This window comes from Maylandia zebra, linkage group LG9 (assembly GCF_041146795.1).
Source record: "Maylandia zebra isolate NMK-2024a linkage group LG9, Mzebra_GT3a, whole genome shotgun sequence".
NCBI classification, from domain to species: domain Eukaryota; kingdom Metazoa; phylum Chordata; class Actinopteri; order Cichliformes; family Cichlidae; genus Maylandia; species Maylandia zebra.
The window spans coordinates 9,554,659-9,582,627 of NC_135175.1; the positions used below are offsets into that span (position 1 = coordinate 9,554,659).

A 27,969-nucleotide genomic window follows, 5' to 3' on the forward strand; every position below is an offset into this window, starting at 1 on the left:
ATGGTAGAAAGATGGCAACTACTGCATGTTTCAGTGGCTATACGCCACAGCTCATCAAAGCTTTCCTCTTTGAGGCAGTCTTCAAACGTCTGTCGGAGGCTTCATTAAGGTCGGCTGCTTTGGCAGGGTCCATATTTATTGACTGGAGCTTCTCAGACAAAATCTTTGTTTCACGTAGAAATTTTCTGAAGACCATAAGGAGTCCCGTGGAGTCAGTCTGAGAGCGTAATCCTCTTGCATCTACAGCATTTTGTGGATTTTCCTCCAGCGCTCTCATTACTGCAGACAACCTGCCAGGAAGGGTTTTATGCGTAGCAAAGCAACAGGACCACCTAGGGTCACTCAGTTTTGGTCATTCTTGTGCTGGCATACCGAACATTTCTTTTTGAATATTAATCTGATTATTGTGATGTGAGCCTGACATGAATGTATACAGTCTTTCCAGCAGTGAAAAAACATGCAGCTTCTGCGACATCTTTCACAGAGTCAGCACCACGTTCTCTTTATATTACATCTCTGACTTCTCCAGACATCAAATGATCTTCTCTCTTAAACTGGAAGCATCCAATTGTTCTGCTCTTTGGTATTCAAGGAAGCTCTCCTGAGTCGCACCATCATAATAATATCTTACAACTAGAGACGACTGCTCAGTTTTTGTTTTTTATGTCCTTTGTCTCATGTGTCAAAATAGAAAAATGTTAACTTTCTTTAACATTCTTGAGGATTTCCTCACTCACCACTTCAGCTAAACATCCCAGAATCTCCTTTTGAGTGCTTTTGCTGATATATTTTGCGTTTGTGGGACCTTGTGACAGTCGTCTTTTCACTAATGCATCATGTTTGCTTATTAGATCTAAGATCTTAAGGACATTTCTCTGGTTTTGTGAGGTTTCTGTTTCATCATGGCCATGTTCAGAAAGGTTTTGAGTGGCTGTCAAATTTCAGTCAGAGTTTGAATATAATTCTGATTTTTAATAACTTACTGTTTGTACCATTTCTACCACTCACTGAGGAAACTTGTTTTTGTTGCTCCGTGAAGTGTTTTGGGTAATATTTTTAAATGTGGCCGCACTACTGCATGTGATTAATGTATGTACTAAACCATCCATAACCTTCAGCAGACATTTAATTCATTACAAACTTATTTGTCTTAAACGTTTTGTGTTAAAACATCACCAGGAGAAACTGATTTCACCTGGAGAAAGTTGGGCTGCTCAGTGGCTTCACTCCGCTGCGTTGCAGACCATCGCGTGAGCATTTGTTTTTCAGAGACCTAAGATTATATTTACAATTATTTAATTTTAGTGAATTAAAATTTAACTTAAAGGGTATAAGAGGCTTTTGGACAAACAAGCAAGTATTTTAAAAGCAGCACTCTACAACACGGGTGCAACACAAATGAGCACAATATAGAAATACCTAAATGAAGTAATAGTGGATTAAAGTAGTAAATGTAATTAGTGACATTCCTACTGGTTAAACGCTTGCTCTAATCTCATGTTAATGAAAAATAACAGTACTCAAGCCCAATCGCATTATCACATCATTGAGTCATATCTGCCTCCGGACTTTTGAAAATGATGCTGCCTTAATATATATCATTGCTCTTTCTAGGTCAGCGTTCTTCCAAGTTTGCAGTCATGGCATTTCATTCTGTCGCAGTATCTAATGATTTATTTTGTAGGTATTACTGGAAAATAAAAGCATACGAGACACACTTCAATATATTTATATTTATTATTGTTACTTTTATTGTATTACCTGCAAAAATATATATAAAGAGAAAATAAAACAGAATAATAAGGAATATAAATAGCATTGAATAAAAAAAAACACCAAAAATTCATTTTTTTTTAAATATAGATTTATACCAAAACTGACAGGGAAGAGATTTTGCTTTAGTTGCACCAGTGAGTTGAAGTCTCACCTGTAAAGCTAAGAAATATTTCTTGAACTGGGTTACACACAGACACAAAGAACAACATGCGAAACTGGCTGTTGCAGTATTTTTCACCATGACAAGAATGCAGAAGGATAACTCCTGGTATTTTTCCTTCCACTGTGTTTTATATCAAAGTAAAATACTGACAAAGTTAGCGTCCATTACAAAGACATGTATAGTGCATAAGGCAACGCCACAGTCATCAGTGTAAACAGCTCCAAATATCAACAATGAATTTACACATACACCAAGGGAAATGTATCGGGGGATTTAATAAATGTTGAAGTACATTTTTTGCTACTTCCTCTTAAGACAAAGTAAAAATCAAAAAAGTACACTGTGTAAAAAAAGGATTTTCTTAATCACTTTGATTCTTTTTGGTTAAGACATGCAAGCACATTTAGTATTTTTAATCAAAATCACATAACTGTAAAAAAGTCTATAAAAACAGAACAACAAATGTATTATTTTGAACATCGGGATCAGTACATATGGATTCATTTTGTAAAACTTACTGCATCACACCTGAAATCTGCTGGAAATATTAAATTGAAATGTATTAAACTGAAATGTATATTTTCCATTACAACATGAAATGTGAAAACCAACAAAGAAGTTATGGCTGTAATACAGAGGAGATGATATCAGCACAAACTTGGAGTACCCAGTTAAATACTCCAGGCCCTGTCATGTGACTAACAGTCAACAACTCACCCAATACAACACAGTTACAATAAATCCTTTAATAAAGGTAATAAAATAAAAGCAACATTTATATCTGGCACTTAACTGACATAAATTTCCACATATTAGCAAATATTAGGAAATCTTTGATAACATTAATGCAGTATGGCTTTACCCTGTAGCTGCAGGAAGTTTTCCTAAAAAATTCCAGGTGAGGAATCACAAGACATTTGTAGGTAAGACATTAAGAAGGAAAGATAGTTTTCAGAATAAATCACAGAAGGGGTGGCGCAGATGCTGAGAGGTCAGAAGTAGGTGTGCAGCTCTCAAGCGGCTTCAAATTGAAGGTGTTGAAGAAGCCAGACACCTGATCTGGGATTTCTGCCAGGACGCTCTGAGCAAGCAGTTCTTTAGGACACTGAGACAAAGGGCAGAGACAGAGCAACAGTGAAAGTGTGCCAAACACACACACAGAAACATGCAGTTAGAAAAGAAAGCAGGGAGGTTGCAGAGCTGCAGCTGTAATTTGAGCATAGCACCAAGAGAAGGTGTTTAAAGTTTAAGCTAGTCACATGTTCTTACAGCCAATAAAACCAGAACTAGAAAAGCTAGAAAACTTCACATGGCTTCGACAGAGTCGTGCATCATTAAGTTACCGTTTTGTGCTCATACAAACCTACAGTATATGATGACTTAATGCACCACGTACTGTGAACAATCAAGGCATGACATAACCTTGAAAAAGCAAGGTTACTATGATATTTATAAATCCTGATTGCAGCTCGGATCAAATGAAGGGAAGGATGAGGGGCACGATCAGCGTGTTGGTTGGGGTACTCCTGCACATTTTAGGTAGGACTCGGTTCAGTGGGGGGCTTCAGCTCAAATAACTTGAAGAAGGAGGCCAGTTGGTCAGGCAACTCTGCCAGTACACTTTGTGCAAGGGCTGCACTGCCCGCCTGAAATAAGATGTGCAAACATTCAAATGTTGGTGGTGTTGGTGCATCTGGACAAAGAGTGTGCTTTATGTATGCCGTGGCAAGCTAGGCTTACATTTTGGAACTTCCGGAATGGCACAAACTGCACGATGTCCCGCATGGCGTTCTCTCCTGTTGTCGAACGCAAAACTCCATCGTCTCCATCCAGGAACTCCATGGCACTGAAGTCCGCCCCTCCGACCCCGACGATGATGATAGACATGGGCAGACGAGAGGCGTTGACGATGGCGTTGCGCGTCTCGTCCATGTCCGTGATTACTCCATCAGTGATGATCAGGAGAACAAAGTATTGCTGTGAATCATCAGGACAACAGGAACAAAAAAAGCAGCAGAGTGGAGCAGTCAGTTGACATTAGGACTGCTTTGATTGATTCCAAACTTTCTGTGACTCACAGATGCAGTTTGCTGCTGCAGCGCCTGTCTTCCAAATTGGGCGACGTGGTTGATGATTGGGGAAAAGTTTGTTGGGCCGTAAAGCTTCACCTGAGGCAGACACTGCTGGTAGGCAGCAACCACACCCTCTACACCTGAAACACACACAAAAAACCATCATAAAGTCATGGGTCACAGTTACATGAAGGTGGATGAAATGTACCGTATCACCGCACTAAAGCACGTTGCTCAGACTGCAGGTTTACTGTAGTTGTGGTTTCTAGGATATTTAAAAGTAGAACAGGAGGCAGAGCCTTCAGCTTTCAGGTCTGTTTTATGTGCAAACAGCTCCCAGTTTGGATTCAGGAGACAGAAAACCTTTCTTCTTTTAAAATCAGCCTTAAAATGATGTCTTTTAATAAAGTTACAGCTGGATCAGGTGAACCTGAATCCTCCCTTATTTACACTGGAACAGGCCACTGAGGGCTTCCCATGATGCACTGTGTTTCTTCTTCACGCACCTCTTTAGACTCTCCATGTGTTAATTCACCACTCTGCATTTAATTATTAGTTATAATTCATCTTCGTCTTCTTCCCCTCAGCCCCAGCTGCTCAGGGCAGATCACTACCACTCACTGAGCCTGGTTCTGCTGGAGGTTTCTTCCTGTTAAAAGGGAGTTTTTCCTTCCCACTGTCGCCAAGTGCTTGCTCAAAAGAGGGTCATCTGATTGTTGGACTTTTCTCTCTAACACTGCAGGGTCTTTACCTTACAATACAAAGCACCTTAAGGCAACTGTTGTTGTGATTTGGCACTGTATACATAAAACTGTATTGAATTGAATTTTATACCCAAAGGTACGTCCATGTTTATTAAGCAATAGGTCACAACATAGAAATTAAATTATGAGAAGAACAAGATGCAAAAATAAATCTACTAATATGTTAAAATTAAAATATCTCTTATTTAGTGTAAAACATATAATTGTTTTCCCCGTGTTGCAGCTGTTCTGCACACTGGCAAATCTGAACATAGACTGACCTCCACTGTGCTAAATAACTGCTAATGTTTATACAAATCTCACATTACATTCAGTCTGTTATTACCTGCACAGAATGGATTGGATGGGTTGAAGTTGATGGGAAACTCGTGGTTGACCTGCACACATAAACAACCCAGATCCCAAATGATCGTATCTGCAATGGCTTACACTTACCTACAACACAAACAATCTTTCTGCCGCGTGTCACATGTACGCAAACATCAAAAGTGCAACAATCACCTGCCATGCAGGAGGAATCTGTGCTCCAAAACCAAAAGCAGGGAACATCTTATCACTGTGCAAAAGGAAGCAATACAAAAATAAAGACTGTTAATGTCAGTTTGTAAAGACCAGTGAACATTTAAAATTAAGTCTTTTCGTCAGACTCTTTACATTAATGTTCTTCATGGTTCTATTTAAACAAGACATCCTGGCCTTGCTTCTCACGCTGTTATGTTTTCACTTTGTTAATCATTTATTTTCCTGTAGTGCAAGAAAACTAGTGAATATCAGGATGATAAGCTGGTGCTCTGGCTTAATGCCTGTCAGCTGACATGCTGCATTAAGTGGTTTGCTGGGAATTCGGTTATCCATGCATTAGGAATGAACGCTCAAAATAACAGATAAGTACTGGTCAGATTATTAGTATTTTGCTGCTACTATCATGGTGAGAGCAGAGATCTATTATATTCATTCCCAGCAGCATATTCACCATGGGCCACCTTTGCTGCTAGCCCCCTCCCCTCTGTTTGAGCCACCTTTCTCCTGACTGACTCTCTCATTAACTTGAACAGGAGGAAGGTGGGTTCCTGTGCTGAGTTGGTAGTGTTCACACAGCCACGAGTAAAACAGTCTGAAGCTGGAGCTTTTGGCTCACAAGGGATTACATGCCCACACACTGACCTCATTATTTGAAACTTGTTGAATGTGGGCAACTAGTACTGTGATATATTAGGTCTTTCAAGGCTTGTAAGAATGATTGTGAGTTTGCCAAAGGCGAGGTGCATATTAAGACTTACAAACGACATGTTAAATTGCATTGAAATTACTGCAGATGAACTGATGAAGTGCACAGAAACCTTTAAGACTAGAAAAGAAAAAGTTACGGTGGAGCTTGTTTTTAAATCGGTCTGACTTATAATTTTTCTGAATGAAGGAAAACAGACTTACTTTCTGCACCTGCATAATCCTTTATGTATGTATTTACCTGTCGTAGTCCTGGATGACATTACCAACTGCCCAGATGGCTGCCAGGTACTCATTGTAGCCCTGAGGGTTGATGTAGTGGAGTGACTGGGGGAATTTGGGATCCCCATTGGAGCCTGTGAAGTCAATTGCAATCTGCGCCGCCCCCAGAGGGATGTGTTGCATTTTTTTTAATAAACGTCAGTTAATTATGAATGAATCATAAAATGTCAACGTCAGTTAAATATTTCAGGTGTGTCTCCAAATGATAACTGGAAGGATTCGGATTAACAAATAAATGTGAAACTCACAGTGAAGTTAATCTGACAGCCTCCCATTATGTAATCCAGAAACGTGTACTGCCTCACTATCTGTAAACACCACAAGAGTTACTGTGCAGTAGTACTTATCTATTAAGAAGGGTAAACATGTTGTGTTTTGTGCTCCAGCAGATAAACAACAGGACGAATGATATATCTAAAAACATAAGAAAACATATCAAACACATATTAAAAACATCTAAAACCAGAGTACCTTGCTTTTTTTTATGACGATGATGCCAGAGTTTTTATATCCTTTCTTCTTCTCTTTTTTTTTGCTGTTGATGCAATCAAATTCCGCCTGTGAAGAAGAGAAACACAGCATACAGGTGTCAGGATGTACTTCCCCCCTCTGCTTACTCTTAAGCAAAATGTTCAAACTGGCAAACACACACACACACACACACACACACACACACACACACACACACACACACACACACATGAACTCACCGCAAATGTTTCTGTTGCCTGCTGGATTTGACTGAGCGAGGTCTGAAATGTTCCAATGAAGTCGTGATCGCCACTGTTGTTGTGGTCATAACAGTCAATCTAGCGAACAGAGACAGCGAGGAGAGGTGAGACTTGGAATCACCAAATTTTGCACCGAAATGATCAGCGGCGCTTGGAAATCAAAGTAGGTGAGGCAAAAGCATGGTGGGTGTGAAGCTTCAAATGTAAGGCGACTTCATGATACTAAAACGTCAACCAGAAACACACACACACACACACACACACACACACACACACACACACACACACACACACACACACACACACACACAGAGGCCATCTAAGCTGGCAAATGGGGTGACAGAGTTCCTCCTTTAGAGCGATTGCAGGACCTGCTCACAGTCACACACAGTAGATTCTGTAACACTTTCGGCATTGAGAGAACACAGAAAACACAAACAGCTCCATACACAGCATGGACATCTTAGGCCTCAGTCACACGGGCCTATAAACCAGTCTGTCGGTGACCCCTCAGTAACCTCTGTTGACTAGGAAAAATCTAAATTCCCAGACCGGGTGGCAAGTGGTTACTGAAGGTTGCTGGATGTCGCTACGTAAAATCAGTTGCAAAGATGGAGCTACACCAAAAACCTCCCCGTCTGTGGCAAGCAGTTGGTGTGGAAGATGCAAATTTGTCTGCAAACACGTGCTATTTGTTCTCCAATCTGTAGTGAAACTTGAAAAAGCTTCATTGAACATTTGAAAAAGGAAACGCGGATTGTCACTCCCAAAGCTAACGTTGTGCTTTAGCACTGCACTGACACTCTTCAATCGGCACAACTTTCACTTTGAAGGTGAACAGTCCCTGTTTCCAGTTTGCATATTCCACTGCCTTTAAGAGAATAGCTTGTGTTTGCAGACACATCTGCATCTTCCATTCAGTGAAGTGGCAACTGCAGCAACCCGCTAGCAACCAAAGCGATCGCAAGGATTGTTATGCAGCACCGTATTCCTCTTTACAACTAATTTCACACTGGTGACTCTTCAACAGCTATGAAAGCTAATGGGTAAGTAAAACAATGGATCCATCTTAATGGAAAACTTGTCCCATTTGGAAAACTGACCCCTTGGTTAGCTTACCTAAACCTTTATATCAAATTAAATAGAATCAGTGGGCTACTTTGAGCTTCTCCCTTATTCACAGGGGTCGCCACAGCAGATAGCTCTGTATGTTTGATTTGGCAAATTTTTTGCTCTTCCTGACACAACCCTCAACGGCTTTGTGTCTCCTCCCAGGATCAAAATGGGATATAGTGTGGAGCCACCAAATACAATCACCAGTAAACTTCATAAATAAGCTTCATATCCTGTTTAACAGGAATATTTGAAGGTTCAAAAAGATGCTTTTGTCAGCTGTTTTTGTAATCAGAGATCATTTTTGGACATAAAGTGTTGTTAATTACATTTGATTAAAGGCGCTCCCAGACTGTGTCAGTAAACGATCAGGTAAATTTAACCAATGGGCCAAACTCCTTGAAAGTGTGCGTTCCTTTAAGATAGATGTAGATGCATCCAGGACTTGAGCCGGTCCTGTCACAGACCCTGCATCCTTCACATTAACAGCATTCCATGTTGACACTGTCGACAGTTACCTCACGTGTACTGCTGACTGGAAAGCATCTCTTCCTGATAAGTTTGCCTTAATAAGAGTTAGAGGATGGAAACAACATAAACGAATACTCACAACAAATCTTTAGTGGCAGTAAGATCAAGGATATGCAAGTTATGCAAGAGGGAGACAACAGAGGACGTTTACGGTTCAAATCTTTCGAGATGAAAAACGGTGAAGATAAAAGCTTCAGTAGTCATAATGTTTGTTTTTAGGATATATGTGTAAAAAAAAAAAAACAACTTTCTAACGATGCCTATGTTGTCTCCCTGCTACACTGGCTATCAGCCAATGTGGTGTTTTAAACATCAGCACCACTCCAGAATTTCACAATTAGTGCATAACAACTTTCCAGTTTTACTGGCTGCTTCACATCATTCAGCTCTGCAGACAGTTAGGAAAAAAAGAAACCAGCATACTTTATGTGTGTATGAGTGTGCGTACCTTGATAGGTTTCTCAACATCGCCTGCACAAAGTGACTGAATTGGGATTTGGAATGGTCTCCAAACAGGATTTAGGTTATTTTTCACCACCTGCACAACAACACAGATACAGAAAGACTTCCTCTGTTGGGAGATGTAACTGTACAAACGTAAAACACTTTTCCCCGTGCGCCAGAAAGCCTCAAACACAATGAGTGCAGGTTTACCTCTGTCCTGTGAGCCAGCTGCCATCCAGTTTCTGTCTGCTTGTAGAATTCCAAGAAAGGGTCGGATTTGCCAAAAAAATCCTGGAGATAAAAGGGAGGAAAAAGCAGGCAAACACAGATTACACTGTAAATTCTAAAGTGAGGATAAAGTGATGACATGTTTTATACCACCATAACACGATATCGATCACTGCTCATCAGCTGCCTTTACCCTTTTTCACCTGGAGTTACGTCCAGCTAACTGTGTCCAAGAGTCATTACTAAACTAAACTTACTAAACAGGCACAGCTCGAGTTGTCCAATCACATTTCAGAGAATTTTCAGATTCAATAATCTTAGCTGTCACATCCCTGACACTTAAAAAGTTTGGCTTCACGTGGAAATGTCTTCGTTTGGGAAAGAAAGACATTTGTATTTTTGCATTTAATAGAACTTTGAATTGATCAGAAATGCTATCAGTGACAATTAAAGGTTAACGGAGACATTCATCAAAAATCATTTTGAAAAGATCCACATTCTGTAGGTGCACATTGTGTTACCTAATGCACACCTAATGGATCAAACACATCTGAACCCGGACAATCTGTCTCTCAGAATCCAGAGGCCGACCAACGATCTGTAAGGTCTCTTTTCCCCCCACTTGCTAAATTGTACTCTGGTTCCTATTCTAGGGTGACTGTAGCTCATGAGGTCATGTGCTGGTGGGAAGGTTGGTGGTTCGATCCCTGTCTCCCCCTCTGTGATGCATCTAGGGGCAAGATACTAATTCTAAGTTGCTCTCTGATGCATCTGTCACAGTATGAATAGAAAGCACTTCAAAGGATGGTTGAAGGTGAATGTGGCATGTTGTATAAAGCACTTTGAGTGCTCTGGGTGAGTAGAAAAGTGCTATATAAGAATCAGTCCATTTACCATATCTGTCCTTCTATTCTGGGAAGAGCATTGTTCTCTGCAAACTCTCACCACTGTGTGAAATCATTGAGAAATGCCTGCATGGAGTGGCAATCCTTGTTTTAAAAGGAAGAACAGTCTGGCTAATTTTCTGGCCTTTTAACACAATACACTTGCAGCTTCATGAAAAGTTTCCCAGTACAACAGATTATGGTGGTTTGTGAGGAAACTGGTACATGCTTCCCTATGAATTCAACTTCCCAATTGCTATGATTTCAACTCTTAACTAACTAAATTGTTGGTTGTGTAATCCAAAAAATGTGTCACTGAAACAAAGCTTTTCATTGGAAACACTGCAAATGTGTGCCTACGACCACTGATTCTCACCCAAAACAATTTTAATCAGTTCAAGTGCTTTTCTTTAAATATAAAAAAAAAACCTTTCAAAGTGGCACAAACTTTTGATGAGTGGTGTTAAATGTTTTTCTAATCATAAACTGTGACCAGTAAGAGTCAGTAACTTCAGTCAAATCATCCGCGTAAAGATTTCTGATTACAGGAACATAATTCCTTCTAGTCTAAGACACCTTCTTGTCCAGTTTTCTTGCTGCGACTTCAAATGCCACCACTCTGTTGTCAGTCATTTCTTCTGCACATATCTAGAGAGCAAGAAGCAGTTTTGCATTAAAAATGTGAAATAAGTTCACTCAGATTTCACCAAATCACTGCGTCCCTCACTCAAAGAAACTCACAGTAATGGTTCCCTTTCCTGCAGGCATCTTGTCCTTCTTAACAAGTGGTTTTGTTAGTTTTCTTGAGGACACGATCTGAACAGAAAGACACATCTTAGTCATCACTAAACAACGCCAATACCACTTCCCACCACTTATAGCTCTTTCAGTATATATATAGACAAATGGCTTGTAATGAAAATCAAAGATGGCAAACCTGTCCCAAGGTACACTCCAGCTGTCCCAGGAAGTCAGCCTCTTGCAGACTGCAGTTTTCAGTATCAATATCGTGCACTTCAAACCTCAACTTCTGCACCATCTCAAAGTAGTAGTCGAGGACAATAGGCTTGGAAAACTTGGGACTGAGGCAGTTCTCGATTTTCTCCGTGCGACCAACCTAACACAAACACGTTTCACAGTCAGGGATTTTCTTTTAGGAACTTTTAAAGTTGAGCTGTTGCCCTAAAACTGGAAATTGATAACTCTAATTTTTTTAAGAGTAAGGCCTTTCAAATCCACACAACAAAAACCTACTTACCTCAAACCAGTGGTTTCCAGAGGAGTTCATGAAAAGCACGCATAGAGGGTCGGACTTTGAGAATGCATCCATGTCGAGCAGATGGTCACAGGAGATGCTCAGCGACACCTTGGTCACACAGTCTGCGACCCTCGTCTGCTGGACTCCAACTGCCGCCATCGCAGCCCGGAAACGCTCAACTCACAAGAGCTGATAACCATAAATGTGGGTAAACAGAAAATGAACATGGAGAACATAGAATACAGTATTGTGCAAAAGTCTTGTGCCCCCCTTAAACGTTTCATTTAAAATAGGTGCAGCAATTTACTGAAAGATGCAAAGATACATAAATTCAAATGAACTTGGAAGTCAGTGTCTGGAATTACTGCCTTTATGCCTCAATGGAGTCAGAACTCTCTTAGGCAAGCTCTATAGTAATTTCTGTGATCTTCAGGAACAATTCTCCAGGCTTTCCAGGCAGGACTTTTAAAGCTTTTCTCCGATTTTGTCTCCTTTTGTTCTGTTCTTTGTTGAGATGATCCCAACTGCTTCCATCGGCCCCTCTGGTGATGGCCAGAGGGGCCGATGGCGTGATATGGCAGCCTCGCTTCTGTCAGTCTGCCCCAGGGCAGCTGTGGCTACAACTGTAGCTTGCCTCCACCAGTGTATGAATGTGAGAGTGACTGAATAGTGGCATTGTAAAGCGCTTTGGGTGCCTTGAAAAGCGCTATATAAATCCAATCCATTATTATTATTATTATTATGTTCAAATCTAACAGGCGGAGGCCAATCCATGACTGATATGGTTCCTTTGTGTGTGTGTTTTTTACCCGGGTATGTTTTTAGTTATTTGGCAGTGTGTTTGGGATTATTTTCAGGCTGAAAAATGAAGCCACTGCCAATCAGACGCTTTACAGATGCTACAGGTAAGGTGGATCAAAATCCTCTTCTGCATTCATAATTCCATTGATTTTGAGAAAATCTCCAATACATCCACAATATTTTATCCATGGCTATAAACACACACCTCTCTCCTGACCTCCTCTGGTTTTTTATTTTTATTGTTTTATAATTTAGACAGTTGCTGTGCGAGCGTGCAGGTGGTTTCTCATTCAAGTCAATTCACTTAAATTTTATTTATTTATAAAGCACCAAATCACAACAACAGTTGCCTCAAGGCACTATTGTAAGGTAAAGACCCTTTACTAATACAAAGCAGAGAGAAAACCCCAATCATATGACTCCCAATGAGTAAGGGCTTTGGTGACAGTGGGAAGGAAAAACTTCCTTTTAACTGGAAGAAATCTCCAGAAGAACCTAGCTCGAGGAGGGGCAGCCATCTGCAGCCAGTTGTTTTCTCTGCTGCTCTTCCCTCTCTCTTGACGATGTGCATGGAGAAGTAACTGTGCAGTTACTTCATGTGAAGTAACTGCACAGAATTTCTGTTTTATGTAAACAGCTTTGGCGGAATAAACCCACTTCAGCTGGCAAAGGAACAACCAACTCAATTAAAACACTTAATTCACACCACACAACGCGGATTGCAGCAACATAGAGTTGAAGGCCAGACTAGCTACACACACATGCAAATTAAAGGCTAGGTTTTTTGGGGGGGGGGGTTAAACCTCCTGGTTTCTAATGTAATTGTTTAAATGCACATAAACTGTACTTGCTGTCACCTGCACCTAGACTGAAACATAACTTTGCTGTTTACATGTGTCCAAAAACCTTTAGGCGTCTGCAGTACCGGGGGAACCTGTCACGTTCAGTGTGACTGTAAGTTTAGGGTACCCTTGGTTCAGCTGCTAGATGTTTTTTTTTTTAATTTTAATTGTTTTGTTTTTATGGCTCATAAAAAACTATTTGAATAGCAGACTTTTATTTTTTATGTAAAATTGTTAGAAGCTTTCTGATGTTGTCTACTTGTTAACAGAATTAAATGTTCAGCCACAGGATTTGTCATTGTAAAACAAATCTCATTTTAAATGGGTGATATAACATATTATTACATTAATTATGCAATAAAAGCCCCAGATTTTTACCTTAAAGTCACATAATAAAATTAAGTATAAATAAAGTAAATAAAGTAATCTGGGCGCTACAGCTTTAAGCAGCTTCGGGCGCTCCCGCGGGCGGTAATTTCTTTTTGGCACAACACCTGGAGCTCAGGGGCAAAACAATCGCATGAGTGCTGCTGTTTGACTGAGGAAGAATAAAGTCTATATTTAATGTCAAAAACCTCTTTTTTCTAACATCTGTATTTCCCTGTTTTAACTACAGAAAGTTTTCATTATGTCATGATTGTATATTTCCATGATTTCATGGTATTTTTTCAGGCGCTCCAGCTACCGCAGTATTGCTGTTTTGCCACAGCTGTTTTCTTTTTTTAAAGGCTGTTTTAGATGCTTTCTTTCTTTCTTTTTTATTGTTTTGTTTGAATGGTTCACAGGTCAGTGTTAAATGGCTTAACAAACACAAAACATTCCTGCGAAAATGGTCAGGTACAAGGACCGGACTGAGGAGTGGTCAATGTCCAAAGAGAAAGCCTGGTGAACGATTGCTCAAGAACCTACATAAATGTGTGGCTGCTTGGAAGCGAAAAATAAAGAAATCAGTGATGACTCAAGACTTTTGCACAGATTATTTGTCAGCCAAATAATCAGTCACCATATTATTGATCTATTACATTATATTAAAACACATGATTAGTATTTTAGTGTAATATCTGTTAGCTTTCTAGTTAATGTTCTCATTCAAAGCAATTTAGAAATTACAGATGTACTAATAATAATGCACAGTCAGTGGAAGATGCTTTTATATACATGATATGTTATACATTGTATTTTAATGTACATATTACATTTGGATTTGGGTTGATCATTTACATAAAAACCAACCACCATGAAGCAGTGGAGGAGGTGACCAGCAGGGAAATACCAGCATAGAGAATGAATCATATCCGTTATATCAAAATATCTATGCCGATACTCCCCTCAACACGTGTTTCCATGTATTTTGCAACTATCTTTGTGTTATTGTTCATACTCCGTGTTCTACAATATAATAAAACTAATCCTTTTTGGTCACTTAAAACATCTTTATATAACTGTCAGCGTATATTTGTTGGGACTTCTGCTGCCTTCTTGGCCTGACCTTTCTTGAAAAAGACGTTTTAAATGTCAATGAGACTTTTACACTGATAAATAAAGAATTTATCAAAGTTGCTTTGCCAAAAAAAAGGCTGAAGCTTCCATCTCGTGACAGAAATATCCTTTCTATCTTAAAAATGTCTCGATATCATTCACGAGATATGTTTGACACACATTTCCCAGATTATAGAACAAGAAGTCAATCCATCAGAGACAACTGACAAACATTATTACATAGTAAATAAACCTTAATTAACGTTACAATATTAGATTTAGTTGCCTAAAAACTTCTCTAAAGAAACACAGAAAGGTTGTGGCTGTTCACATAAACACCACGCGAAAAGCCACACCTACGAACTCTGTCGTTAAGTTGAATGGGTTTATTATCAGCGACAGTCACATGACGCGAGAAAAAGTATATACACACTCTGTGGGAATTCATCAGCAGCGCTTAAACTCTTGAACAAATGTCAAGACTAGCGCGGTGGTAGCTTACCTCGTAAGCCTGCTTGCTAGCGACACTGCTGCGGTGCTGTGGTTTGTTTCCAGCTGCTGCAGCAACAGCACAGCTAGCTCGGTGGTGGTGGGCGGAGTCCAGTGCGCTCACTTCACGTACCGACCGCAAACACGACCTCCCAAATCAACTGTACGAACTACATGAGACCAAAAGGTATAAAACTCACACACAAACACATATACTGTAAAAATAATAAACAAGGACACAACTTTTGCCATTACGAAGTCAGCCCAAAAGCTTATAATAGCCATGCGGGTGGTGTATGGAGGACTATTAGTGTCGCGGAAATGACAATGACCTATTTTATTTAATAGTAAACGATAAAAACACATGAATTCGTACATTTATTTAGAATTAAAGTGACACCATAATTTAAGTAAATTACCAACCAGCTCACTACTTCGTGTTCACGTGATCGTTGAGCCCATTCTTAGCAGCTAACACGGATGTCAAACATAAAGCCCGGGGGCCACAATCGGCCCGGCAAAGACTCCAATCTGGCCTTCTTGACAGCTTTGGAAAATATGTAGGAAAGTATACATGTTTGGACTTTTAACTGTAGTTTAAGTATGTAAGTTAAACAATTAAATGGCAGAAAAGTTCCCATTTCTTAACTGTCTACTACAGAAATTTCAGTTTAAAGATTGTAAGTTGTGAATCAACAAAAATGTAATGATTTTTAGATATAGGACAGTCTGGTGAGCTACCAGAACGTTTTCAGTAATTTTATATATTTATCATGCAGAAAACTGAGATGTGTTATTGAAATTGCACATCCTTAACTCTTATTAAGATTTTCCCTTGCCCTGCCTACTTAAGATCATAGTGGGTTATATGTAGTCATCAGTGTAAAATGATTTTAACATCTGCCCCAAACTTTCCATAAAAGGCATCATGCTAACACAGCTGGAAACTGGACAAAATCTTCAAAATACCTCTCCGAAAAAAAAGAAATTCTAAAACTCCTCAGTTCTTGTTATGAAAAACAGTGAGGACCATTAATGTGTGGGAAAGCCCAAAAATGTTTATAGTGTGTAGTGGTCCCTTCAAAAACAAGTATTGCTGTTTTGGTGTCATTTAATAAAGTAGCCTGACTTGTAAGACGTCTGTTTTCCAACAACCAGCATCTGTATTTGTGCATTAAATGGAGGACTTGTACAGAGAGATATCCACAGGCAGGAATGACTTCCTGTGTCTTTCAGTGGTGCATTTGAGTAATCTCACTCTATCAGTGAGCGTCCTCCTGTGACTGGCCAGCATGTCATGGAGTGGGTGGGAGGTCCAGCACTATCCTTATCTTGGACAACATCCGCCTCTCTGAAACCAACTTAAGGGAGTCCAGCTTCATCCCCACAACATTACTGGTCATGTTTATTGAGTTTGTTTTTCTGATCCTTCCAAGATATAATAGACTGTAGGATGTAGAATACAGCCTGTCTTTATATGAGCTTGCATTTATAACAAACAAAATTTACAAGAAATGGGAGGAAGAGGAAGGAAAGATTCACAGCAAAACAGTGAGAAGGTGGCTGAGGATATCTAAAAGAATAAAAAGCAAGAAAAAAACAGAAAAACCCATCTCTGCCTCCTACCACCTACACCCACTCCACTCCTTCTACCTTTTAGCTTAGAGATCTTAGAGAGATTGAAACTTATATTCTCATTTATCATTTTTTTAGGGTGTGCTAATTTTTTTTAATTGTTTTTTTTATAAGCCTCAGCACCCTAAAGCACTTAGTTAGGAGAGGAACTTGCTCTGTTTAAAGGAGAATGAATGCAGTCTTTATTTAGCTACAGTATTACCATGTTATGACATGTTATGTGAGGTGGTATTACATCTCAGGGTTGCCAAGAGGGGTTTGAACCCTTTAGTTGCCTAGCTAATTCATGCTGCCTTAAAATGTCAGATTAAACTGCAGGTTAACTGAATTTCCATTTTAGTGCATGTGAACTGAAAGGAAAACTAAATGACTACAAATTCAAAAGCTTATAGGAAAATCCCCTATTCTCAAGTTGAGTGTTTGTTTTTGTAAATCCCTTTTTAATAATCATAAAAAAAAAACTACAGTATTTACAAATGCCTCAAAAGATCTCTCCACATTTGTCTTTTTCCTGTGCAGTTAGTTCTTAGTTAAGGAAATGTTTAAATACTTCTGTGACAACTGTAGTCCTCAATACAGCTTTCTCACAGAACAAACCAATCGAGTCCTACCAACATGCGTGTTGAAACGAGAGCATGCTCCCTTTCACAATATGTTTTACATATTGGGACCTGATAAAAAATGATTATGTCCTGACATTAATAACAACAACACATGACATTTATTTAACAAAAACTAAGTGCACTCCATGATCCAGCAGCTTGTAGCACCAAAACTTCAAGTACAGTATAACGCGGTTCACCTTTTGTGCCCTTGCTGTTTCGCGGATTTTTTTTGTGCAATTTTGCATGGGTTTTTTTGTGTGTGTTTTTTTTACAGCCCATTGTGTCCTGCATCCTGATTGGCTGTAGACCACTGTCAATCAATTTTGTGCCATGTCTCCTGTACAGTACAGAATGCATTCAGCTTGATTGCCAGCAGTGTGACTCTGAAGTGCTGTACTGTATGTTTGTAAGTTTGTAACAATATCGACGAAACATTTTGCACCTGCGGGTGCCTTTGGTTTCATTCTATAATACTGGACTTATTTTTCTATGAAAGTTTGAACTTTAAGAGTGTTTAAACAAGAGATGAAAGTGTGAAAATGTTCATGCCTGAAAAGTGTAAAAAGTGTGTAGTGAGGGGTTTTACAGCCTTAAACATCTATAATAACTGTAAAAAATAAAGTTGGCTACTTTGCAGATTTCACCTATCGTGGGTTATTTTTGGAAAGTAACTCCCGTGACAAACGAGGGCCCACTGTACCAGCTTTAAATCTGTGTTCTGTTCGTTGCATCATTTTACATCGTGAGCCACGTATGTTGATCTTGTGTGAAACTTCCTTTTCTGTCATTGTACAGACATTTAGCTACAATAAGACATTTAAATATAAAAAAAGAAGTGTAATTTACACAGCATGTTTAGCTGCACGATAAAGAAACCCTGCTGTAGTAACTGAAATAAATCTGTCAGCATACAGTTAAAAGTCTGAAATGTATGCCCTCCTTCACATTTTCCAAAGCCACCCAATGGGCCAGATTGAAGACTTTGGAGGGCCACTTCTGGCCCCCAGGCCTTATGTTTGACATGCCCAAAATTATGATGGAGGAGAATAGTTTATTACATTTATTTGTTACTAGAAATTTATTTTACATTATCTGCAGTCTAAAATGTATATACCCTATACACTACTATAATATACAGTAAGTATGAACACATGTTTCTGCATCAATCATGAGGATATAAATCCTCATGGAAATGTGTATACACACTGTGGTACTTAATCTAGTTAATAACCATGGTTACTAATTCACTTTTGCCGCCAGATGGCAGTTCCTTTATTTAATTTGGGAAAAGACTGTCGGAAGCAACCACTGTGGGCCACACGGGAGTCAAAATCATTTCCAACCATTATAAACAACAATAAATGTTCACAACGTATAAAATCTTGTTAGCAAACAAGGTTACATGTCATAATCTTTAATTAAGGTAGCAGGAGTCAGGTTGCTAGCTGGGAACATCCAGTGTAACAATGTAGACTCTGAGCTTTGTCTCAGCAGATATCCACCGTTTCCTTTTATGTTATGATCACACAACAAATAAGGTGCCATTCGTTTATGCAACAAATATAGCATTTAATCAGCAAAGCCACGTGTGAAGATGCACAGAGTACACTGTTATTGTTTCCTGTTATTACGATTTCTTATTAATTACATGCAGTGAACAAGCTGGAGGGTCTCAAATCACATGGAAAACACCTCAGTCACTCAGCTTGTTAGAGAAACTGTAATACTAGTGATTTACATAGATGTTGTGAAAAAGTCAACTGCACAACATTAAACTTGCTGTTTAAGGCCATTTGGGTGCTCTTTGTTAATTGTAACAGAAACTGATTTCTGAGCGATTAAAAGGATAAGGTTGGCTTGCACGCTTGTTCAAAGCCACTTCCTGTTTCCTTTCATCCTGACCACTGTGATGCTACACCTTAGGCAGCTGTCATGCAACCACTTGTTTAGAGCTTTTGCAAAACGGTGACTGTTGCTCAACCACCCACACAGTGATGACATCATGGAGAAGAATCCCAAATTTTAGCCTGAGGAAGCATTTCCGCAGCCATAACGATGTCCTGCTCTGGATTTTATTTGTGAGCCATGCAAGCTGAAACTGATCGTCATTGTATACAAATATTAAATTATTATTATTTATTTATTTATTTATTGGTTAATGTATTTTTTCGGATGGCATGTGATTTTAAATAGCATTAACTGCTTTCTGAGTTGTTCCAGTTTACCATTGTAGATTTCACCTCAGAGTTGATTTGCTGCTTTCCAGTGTTCCAGTGTGAAGCAATCATTAATCTGTAAATCTCAAAAGGTTTGCCCAACACGGATTGACACCCCTCTATGCACTGAATGTAGAAAGAGAGACAAACAGGAAGTGCATTGGAGATACTCGAGTACATTTAACCTGCTTTACTAGGACGGCTCAGGAACATTAAAAAGATTAGGTGGTTTCAGCTTGTAGGCATTGAAGAAGGATGCGACTTGATCGGGAAGCTCTGCCAGCACGCTCTGCGCCAGGGCCACGCTGTTTCTCTGCAAACATAAATTCACAAGAATGAGAAGCCGGCTTGTTCAGCAGCACTCAGGTTTGCGCGTGTGTGCTGAGCAGAGGAAGGCTGGCTGTCTAAAGCCTCGGAGCTGCTGCCTACCTGGAAATTTCTGAAGGGCACAAACTGCACGATGTCTCTGGAGGCGACGACCCCGCTGGGCGCCTGCAGCAGTTTGTCATCGCTGTCCAGAAACTCCATGGCGCTGAAGTCTGCCCCGCCAACACCCACTATGATGATAGACATGGGCAGACGAGAGGCCTCCACGATAGCGGCACGTGTATGGTCCATGTCTGTGATCACTCCATCCGTGATGATAAGCAGCACAAAGTAATTCTGCACGATGACAGAAAAGTAGATTACAGAGTTGGGGATTAGATGGCACATATATATTCTGAAACACATATACTTGTATACACTATATACCAATGTTAAGCATTTGACCCATATACTCAAATTATTTGTGGTTCATATACTTTGGTCAAGTATTATCTACATTTATATCGTAAGTCTGCACTTTTTTGTATGAGCACCTGTTGATGCACGGTGGTTATTTTGGGATTTAATTTAACTTTGACAGTTTTATGGCCTATTGAGAAAAGCTGTAACATATGGTTAGTCACTCTAAAAGTTCAAACTGTCCAAAGTTGTAGAAATCCCCAAGTGATACAAATTATATCTTAATTTGCAGGTAAAACTGCTCTTAAAGTCATAAAAATGTCAAGCAGATTAATTGTTTTTACCTTTAGGCTGGCATAAATCTGTCATAATGAGCCATAAAAATGTTGGATGCTAAAATTTGAGAAGAAAGCCCAGAAAGTTAGACAAAGCAGGTGTTCATCAGGTGTATATCACAGAAAAAGCCAAGTTGTGTAAAGTAGCTAATTGTTGTAAAATAAAGATTTGGACACAGTTGGGGAAACACATACAGTTTAGCATATTATGCAGATGAGAAAACAGAAGCTCGCACAACAATGTCATGGGAGCAAAACAGCAGAAGGGTGACTGAAGTGTTTGTAAGCAGTGAGTGTCTAAACACTTCCTGCTTCCTTACTGAAGCCATGTGCTGCTGGAGAGCTTGTCTGGCGAAGCGGGCCACATGGTTGATGATCGGGGAAAAGTTGGTGGGACCCCAGAGCTTCAGCTGAGGCAGACAGTGTCTGTAGGCATCCACCACGCCCTCTATGCCTGCGGCACACACATCCACAGGTACAGTGGTTCACCATTACAGCATCCATGGGCAACTTTCAAGAACCAAACACAGCTTTGTGAGAAGTTTAAACCTGCCTGAACAGAAGGGATTTGCTGGATTGAAATTGACAGGAAACTCATGGGACACCTGTAGGAGTAAAATCAACAAAAGCTTTAGACGACTGTTCAAGGGACCTGTGTTTGACATGACACAACACGGGGGCGAGGGGGGGGGGGGGGGGGGGGGGGTACATGAACGATAAGAAGCAAGCACAGTGTGTTTGTATAAGAATATACATATGTCGCAGTTGGAATTGATGCCTCACAGCAAGATGGTTCCTAGTTTGAGTCCTAGCTGGAGCCTTTCTGGGTGCACGCTGTCCCTGTACCTGGGTGGGTTTTCTCTGGGTACTCCAACTGCCTCCCACAGTCCAACAACATGCATGTTAGGTTAGTCAGTGAATCGAAATTGGTCATGGATGTCAGGCAATGTGGTAAAAAAATGGGAACTTCCAGTCTAAAGCGCTTTGAGTGATCAGTAAGATTGGAAGAGATCATAAATGTCAGGTGAAATAAACATATAGTGTAAGCTGCACGCATATTTGACTGGCTTTGATTATAATGGAAGCCCTGAATAATTGGCCATTTAACCTAGCCGGTGCTAGCAAACTAGCAGGCGGGTTCCCCGAATGATCTGAAGCTAATGCAAAGTTAACCCAAGCAGATATCTTCCTAAAGCACAACTTTGAATATGAAAAGCTCTTGGTGGGACTCTCGCTCTATAGCCGTGAGCGGCCTATCTGGAGCTTCGCTTGTTCTCCTGCTGCAGATGCTGCGGTGATGTGTGGCCTCAGGTCTTTGGTACTCTTGGGGGCTGCGGATGGGGGGCGTTATCCCAGCCTCCCACCCTCATTGTCACGTACATTTTGTGACAAAGACACTCACTCTCTTGCTCACATACTCTCCACATACTCTGCTGATTTGCAAATCTGTGCATCTTTGTATTTTTGTTCAGGCACTGTACTTGTGTTGTCTTACAGATGCAGAGGTCGACAAAAAAAAGGTTGTTTTTTCCCCTTCTGCCTCTTAGCTTGCCACCGTGCTGCCCATTTTACATATAATGTAATAACTGAAATAACACTCATAATGAAACATGTGAACAAGAGCCACAACCCAGCATAAAGATCATAATTCTGATTGCAAACGTTTCCAGACACGTCAGGACACAGAGAAAAAAGAACAATAATAAAGAAGCTGATGTTACAAACTGCTGCATCAGCTCCCTAATGAGGGATCATTCAATTGTTCATCAGGCTCACAGCATCACGCCTTCTACTGCCGTGCCTCAGCAGCTGAGCTACGCTCCACCACCCTACTGTTCATTGAGCATTACCAGTCAGAGCAAACTGCCTTTCATACACAACGGGACACTCAACAGCCCCAAAACCACACCATCATGTGAGTGCGCTCTGAATTCAGCAGTCACATCCAAGTAACGAGTGGAAATGCCGCAGCACTGGTCCTTTGAGACACTGCAAATTTCCAGTGCTTTTCAATACCCACAATTCCAGCCAAGAGAGAGAGGATGAACACAATAAAGCACCTTAATAACTCAGTGATATCGAAATAACAACTTTGTGTCACACATATGGCTCAATGATGCTGTTTCTTTAATGAATATTTCATACCTGCCAGGATGGAGGGAGCTGGGCTCCAAAACCAAACACAGGAAACATCTTCTTACTACACAGAGACAGAACAAACTCATGAGCTCATCGAGCGGTAGATCAGTGGGCCCCAAGTTTGAACAGAAACTAGTTCCAGGGAAAATGTTAGTAGGTGATTATCAAGGATGCTGCCGCTAAAGATTTTTAATATTAACACTGTAAGTAGCAAAAAGGTTAATAATTTCTGGGGGGGGGGGGGGAGGGGTTGGTGTAAGTTGGTGATAAGACTCTTTCATTCTGCTCAACTCTGGCTTAACATGTTGTTTTTTTAGTATCTGTTTCTTCCTCTGATATCATTACTTTAGATGGTGGGATGATGTAGGATGCTTGGGTTCACCTGTCGTAGTCCTGGATGACATTGCCCACTGACCAGATGGCTGCCAGGTACTCATTGTAGCCCTCTGGGCTGATGTAGTGGAGGGACTGAGGAGACCCCGGATCCCCGTTAGAGCCCGTGAAGTCAATGGCGATCTGGACCGAGAGGATACGGGTCAACATACAGAGAGCTTTTCAGTCACCAGGTAAACGTCTGACATACTTCATATGTATTCTGCGAGTTTCAGAGTGCCGTGCAATGTGACAGTCAATTTAGAAATGTTACAAATCTTACCAAACAATTTATTTACTTTAACAATAAAAATATTTCCACACTCACAGTGAAGTTGATTTGGCATCCACCCATGATATAATCCAGGAAGGTGTATTCCCTCACTATCTGTAAAAGTAAAGAGTACGCTAACAACGTGCAGCAATGCACAATGTACAGAGATCCAAAACAAACCTGGTGGGACATATGTTGTAAAATCGAGGCAGAGTAACAGTTTTAATTCCTTACCTGGCACTGCCGGATGCAAACGACCCCGGAGTTTTTATAGCTTTTCTTCATTGACTTTTTGGGGTTAATACATTCGAATTCAGCCTGAAACGAGACCGTGTTAATGTCAGTGTAACATAAACACTATAACACACACGAGACACACACACAAAACATAAAGGGCCTCACCGGGGAGATGTGCGTCCCCGTTTGCATCTCTGCTAGTGTGGTTTTAAAGCTCCCAATGAGATCATGGGAGCCGCTGCTGTGATGGTCGTAACAGTCAACCTGAGGACGCAAAACAAGAAGAGTTTTCTCTAACGGGGGACCACGTAAAAACTACTGCATGAACAGTTCGGATCATACAGGAGGAGAGAAAGAGTAAACCATGGTTGATGATGAAGTTCTTGGTCAAGGTGTGAAAATTACGTCTTTTTTTTAGACTGCTGCCAAAACCCCCACTAATCATTCACTATTTACAGTCAGTGACGAAGTGTCATCATATTCTGAACACCTGACATATGGAAAGAGTGCAAACAGTTATCAGTATAAATGCAAAAGCTAATGCAGTAAGTCAAGTGAGTAAACAAAGAGGAAGAAAGCCTCACCTGGTGATGTCATGAATCGTGCATACATGCATGTAGCGCTTATCCAACTGGGTCACAAGCACTCCCTTTATGTTTGGGAGATTTGTAAGATAATAAGAGAATTGCAATTACAAGATTAGTTATTAGTCAGCAGTGTGGTCAATAAAGCCAATTCGAAAATTTTAAAAAGTGAGGGAGGGGGATGAAATCCACTGTTTCACCCATTGGAATGTTACTTAAGAGGTGCTTACAGGTTTTGTTAATTGGGTGCATTTTATTGTGCAGGTTCACTGAATAGAATTACCTTAATAGGCTTCTCCACATCTCCTCCACAAAGAGTTCGCAATGAGATGCGGAACGGCCTCCATATTGGATTCAGGTTGTTGTACACAACCTGCATAAACAGGTTACCGTGAGTAACGAGTCCACGGGAATTTAGTGCACGCCGATGAAGGACCTGATGGTAAATGTGTGTACCTCTGTCCTGTGAGCCAGCTGCCATCCAGTTTCTGTCTGCTTGTAGAATTCCAGGAAAGGGTCGGACCACCACAGATACTGACAAACCATTCCCAGTTAGTCATTCACAGAACTTACATTTAATGAACTTTATTAAAAAACCCTGAAGCAACTTTCATTACCTTTTTGTCCAGCCTGCGGGCAGACACTTCAAAGTTTGCTACCCTGGTGTCTGTGATTTCTTCAGCACAGATCTATCAAAAAGGAGAAAAACATAAAGATTTGTGCAGTTTTATACTGAGGTTCACAGTGGTTTTCTTTTATGTAAAAGATTAACATAACCTCAGCTATATACAAAAAAAATGAAGCCAATTTAAAAGTGCAATTGCATTCTTTCTGATGGCCAGCAGGGGGCAGCTTTCTCTAGTTTTAAAAAGAAGTCTGATTGTACAGAAATCTATGAGAAAATCAAACAATTTCTCCCTTCATGAATTACCTTAGTAATATTTTCCCAGTAGGTTTATGGTCTAAAATGATAGTTTTACTTCTTAATTATTACAGCATGGTGTTCATTTTGTACACTATGGTTTCATTTATCACAAAACAGTAGACAAAGCAGGACAGTAACAGTCATATCCATCACTTGGTTAGAAATTAGCACAAGTAAACTGCAATTTTACACTTACAAACCCAGCCATGAGCCCTGACACTTATATTAAACTACAGGAAGCCAATCAATCACTACAAGGGTTCCACAGCATTTGTTTGTAGCTTGCTAAAATGACTAATTCTAGCAAAATATGAGCAAAATCAACCCTACAAGCTAAGCATATTCTTATTTTTACACACATAGATGCATACAGAAGGACAAACTGGAGAAACTAAGTTCACACAGACAAAAGAGTCAGCTCACTGTGATGGTCCCACGGCCTGCCGGCCTCCTGTTCTTCAGCAACAACGGCCGCGTCATCTGCTTATTAGAAACGACCTGGACACAAATGATGGAAACAACAAGGAGCGCTAAAGCAGTGGGCGAACGACCAGTGTTTAAAGAGCAACCTGATAAAGGGGAAACTTACCTGCCCGAGGGTGCATTCAAGCTCTCCAAGGAAATCATCGTCACTCAGGTCGTAGGTATCGTTGTCGATATCATACACGCAGAACTTCAGCCTCTGCACCGTCTCGAAATAGTAATCGATCACAAACCTCTTAGCAAACTTCGGATTCAGGCAGTTCAAGATCATCTCCGTGCGGCCAAACTAATTCACAAAGTAAAAAAAGATGTGTAACGTAAGTCACATGACTTAGGTTAGAACATATTATTTAATGCCAGCCATAGATTTGCAGTCTTAACTGTTATATGCAAAAATCTCGTACCACTACCAATTACATACCTCATACCACTGAGAATCTGATGTGTTGATGTACAAAGCACACAGAGGGTCAGACTTGGAGAAGACGTCCATGTCCATTAGGTTTTCACAGGAGATGCTCAGCTCCACCTTAGTGGCACATTGGGTGGCTGTGGGCAGTGGGGCCCCACCTGAGGCCATTGCAGCTGTTCCTGAAAAAGATAAACCACAGAAATGTCTTCAGAGCACTTCCATCTTCTCAAAATGCTCTCTTGACTTGTTACTACATATTACTCAATCTTCAGTCATGACTTTAGTCAGGTGGTAGTGGTGGTTGTCCAAAGTAAGGCAGGCTCAGATGGTCAAATGCCACCACAACCAGGCCACTAAGTTCACACATAAATCGCTGAATACTACGCCACCTGGTGGTATGTCCACAGCAATTTAAGAACAAGCACAGTCCTAGAGGCAGTGTGCCAACAAATGATCGTCTGCCAATTTAAACTGCTATAAAGAACTTGTTGGTCTATAATATGATAGATATGTCAAATGTACCCTCATGAATGATATCAAGTCATCTTGAGCCACAAACAACATTCTTGTCACAAGGTAGAAGCCGCAAACAGTTTTTGGCAGTGACTTTTTTTTATACTTTCTTTTTATTGTTTTTCTTTAAACATTAGAGGGCAACAACAAAACAGAACATAAAAAGAAAAATAATAATGGTAGTGACCTTTATTTATCCAGTTAAAAAAAATCTTGTTGACATCAAAAATGTCTTCTTTTAAGAGTAATCTGGCCAAGAGGAAGCAGAAATTGCAACAAATATAACAATAGTTATGTAAACATATTTTGAGTGGAAAAAAAGAACCGGATTGGTTATAATGTATGTACAATAACAGAGACTTATAAAGATACTTGAAAAACTGGTAATTTTTTTTTTAAATTCTATTTTACCCCTTTGTAAACCCTGTTCACCCAAGTCTATTTACCAACATTCGTAAAGATATTAGACATAAAAAAAACAACACAGAAACAAATCAGTTTTTTGGCAGGCGATCACTTTTTGGCACAGCATCTGGAAGCCGGAGCTTAGGCTACACAAACCCTTGATTTACACACAAAACTGCACACACATTTATGGATCTATCAGAAGTGCAGGAAAAGTCACGTTTAAAGGGACAGAAGTGAAAGTATGGGTGAGTTGTAACTGATCACGTGACTGTAATTTCAGAGCTTCGAGCGAAATGTTAGAACACCGTCAATCAATCAATCAATCAATCAGTCAATCAATCTTTACTGACAGACTTTATGTCATAGTTAAAAATAAGTAAATAAATCAACTGTTCGTGTTTAAAAATCTGGATCTCTCTCTCTCACACACACACACACACACACACACACACACACACACACACACACACACACACACACACACACACACACAATAGACATATATTTAATTTTGCTGTGATGACTTTCCCCTAGATTTCTAGCTTTGTAGTACCACCACCGAATAATGTAAGTTACCGTTACTCGAGCTAACACATGCAGGCAGTGACAGTTAGGTGGAGCTCTAACAACCACACCACTTCTCCCTTTCACACTACGTTACCTTTTCATAATGCTTACTGGATCATTTACCTGTGTAATTGTTGACAAATATACACTTTTTTCTGCCTCTGTTCTGAACGCGTAACGTTAATCTGACGGCAACAGCTGTGTTGTCGCACTGGGTGGAGCCCACACTCTGCCCTGCCCAGTGTTCTGCTCGCTTCACAACTTCCACTAATTTTACAACTACTTTTACCTGAAGTTGAAGTTTTGTGTAAATGCCTGTTTGGTGTGTCTGCTTCACCTGGACAACATTATATTAACAAACACGCTGTTGTAACATTACTGTACGATAGGCGCTTCATATTATGCCGGAACGTTCTTGTGTTTCTGTTGTTTCTCTGTTTCTCGTCGAGTCGAT

General features: G+C 40.2%; 2 protein-coding genes across 5 annotated transcripts; both read right to left on the bottom strand.

The window, feature by feature from the left end:
* Positions 1-1,727: 1,727 nt before the first annotated feature.
* Positions 1,728-15,211, bottom strand: LOC101469615 (copine-3). Of its 2 annotated transcripts, none has more exons than XM_012923922.5 (16): positions 15,098-15,211; positions 11,474-11,662; positions 11,153-11,332; positions 10,957-11,031; positions 10,792-10,863; positions 9,314-9,394; positions 9,108-9,197; positions 6,995-7,093; positions 6,756-6,842; positions 6,533-6,592; positions 6,244-6,377; positions 5,277-5,331; positions 5,101-5,152; positions 4,018-4,151; positions 3,680-3,916; positions 1,728-3,044 (listed from the first exon to the last, which is right to left on the bottom strand). In XM_012923922.5, exons 2-16 carry the CDS (start codon positions 11,630-11,632, stop codon positions 2,901-2,903), a joined length of 1,659 nt encoding a protein of 552 aa, XP_012779376.3. In that variant the 5' UTR covers positions 11,633-11,662; positions 15,098-15,211; the 3' UTR covers positions 1,728-2,900. The 2 variants fall into 2 exon arrangements, with proteins under 2 accessions (XP_012779376.3, XP_004568539.3); XM_004568482.6 differs by having other exon boundaries at positions 2,903-3,585.
* A 3,196-nt stretch (positions 15,212-18,407) lies between these two features.
* Positions 18,408-27,969, bottom strand: LOC101468454 (copine-3). Of its 3 annotated transcripts, none has more exons than XM_076887961.1 (16): positions 27,805-27,969; positions 26,037-26,206; positions 25,722-25,901; positions 25,556-25,630; positions 24,825-24,896; positions 24,664-24,741; positions 24,491-24,580; positions 23,789-23,887; positions 23,621-23,704; positions 23,441-23,500; positions 23,123-23,256; positions 22,747-22,801; positions 21,155-21,206; positions 20,922-21,055; positions 19,970-20,203; positions 18,408-19,853 (listed from the first exon to the last, which is right to left on the bottom strand). In XM_076887961.1, the coding sequence occupies exons 2-16, from the start codon at positions 26,193-26,195 to the stop codon at positions 19,734-19,736; spliced, it is 1,626 nt and encodes a 541-aa protein (XP_076744076.1). In that variant the 5' UTR covers positions 26,196-26,206; positions 27,805-27,969; the 3' UTR covers positions 18,408-19,733. The 3 variants fall into 3 exon arrangements, with proteins under 3 accessions (XP_076744076.1, XP_076744075.1, XP_004568534.1); XM_076887960.1 differs by lacking the exon at positions 27,805-27,969 and adding an exon at positions 27,610-27,631; XM_004568477.6 differs by lacking the exon at positions 27,805-27,969 and adding an exon at positions 27,639-27,791 and having other exon boundaries at positions 18,409-19,853.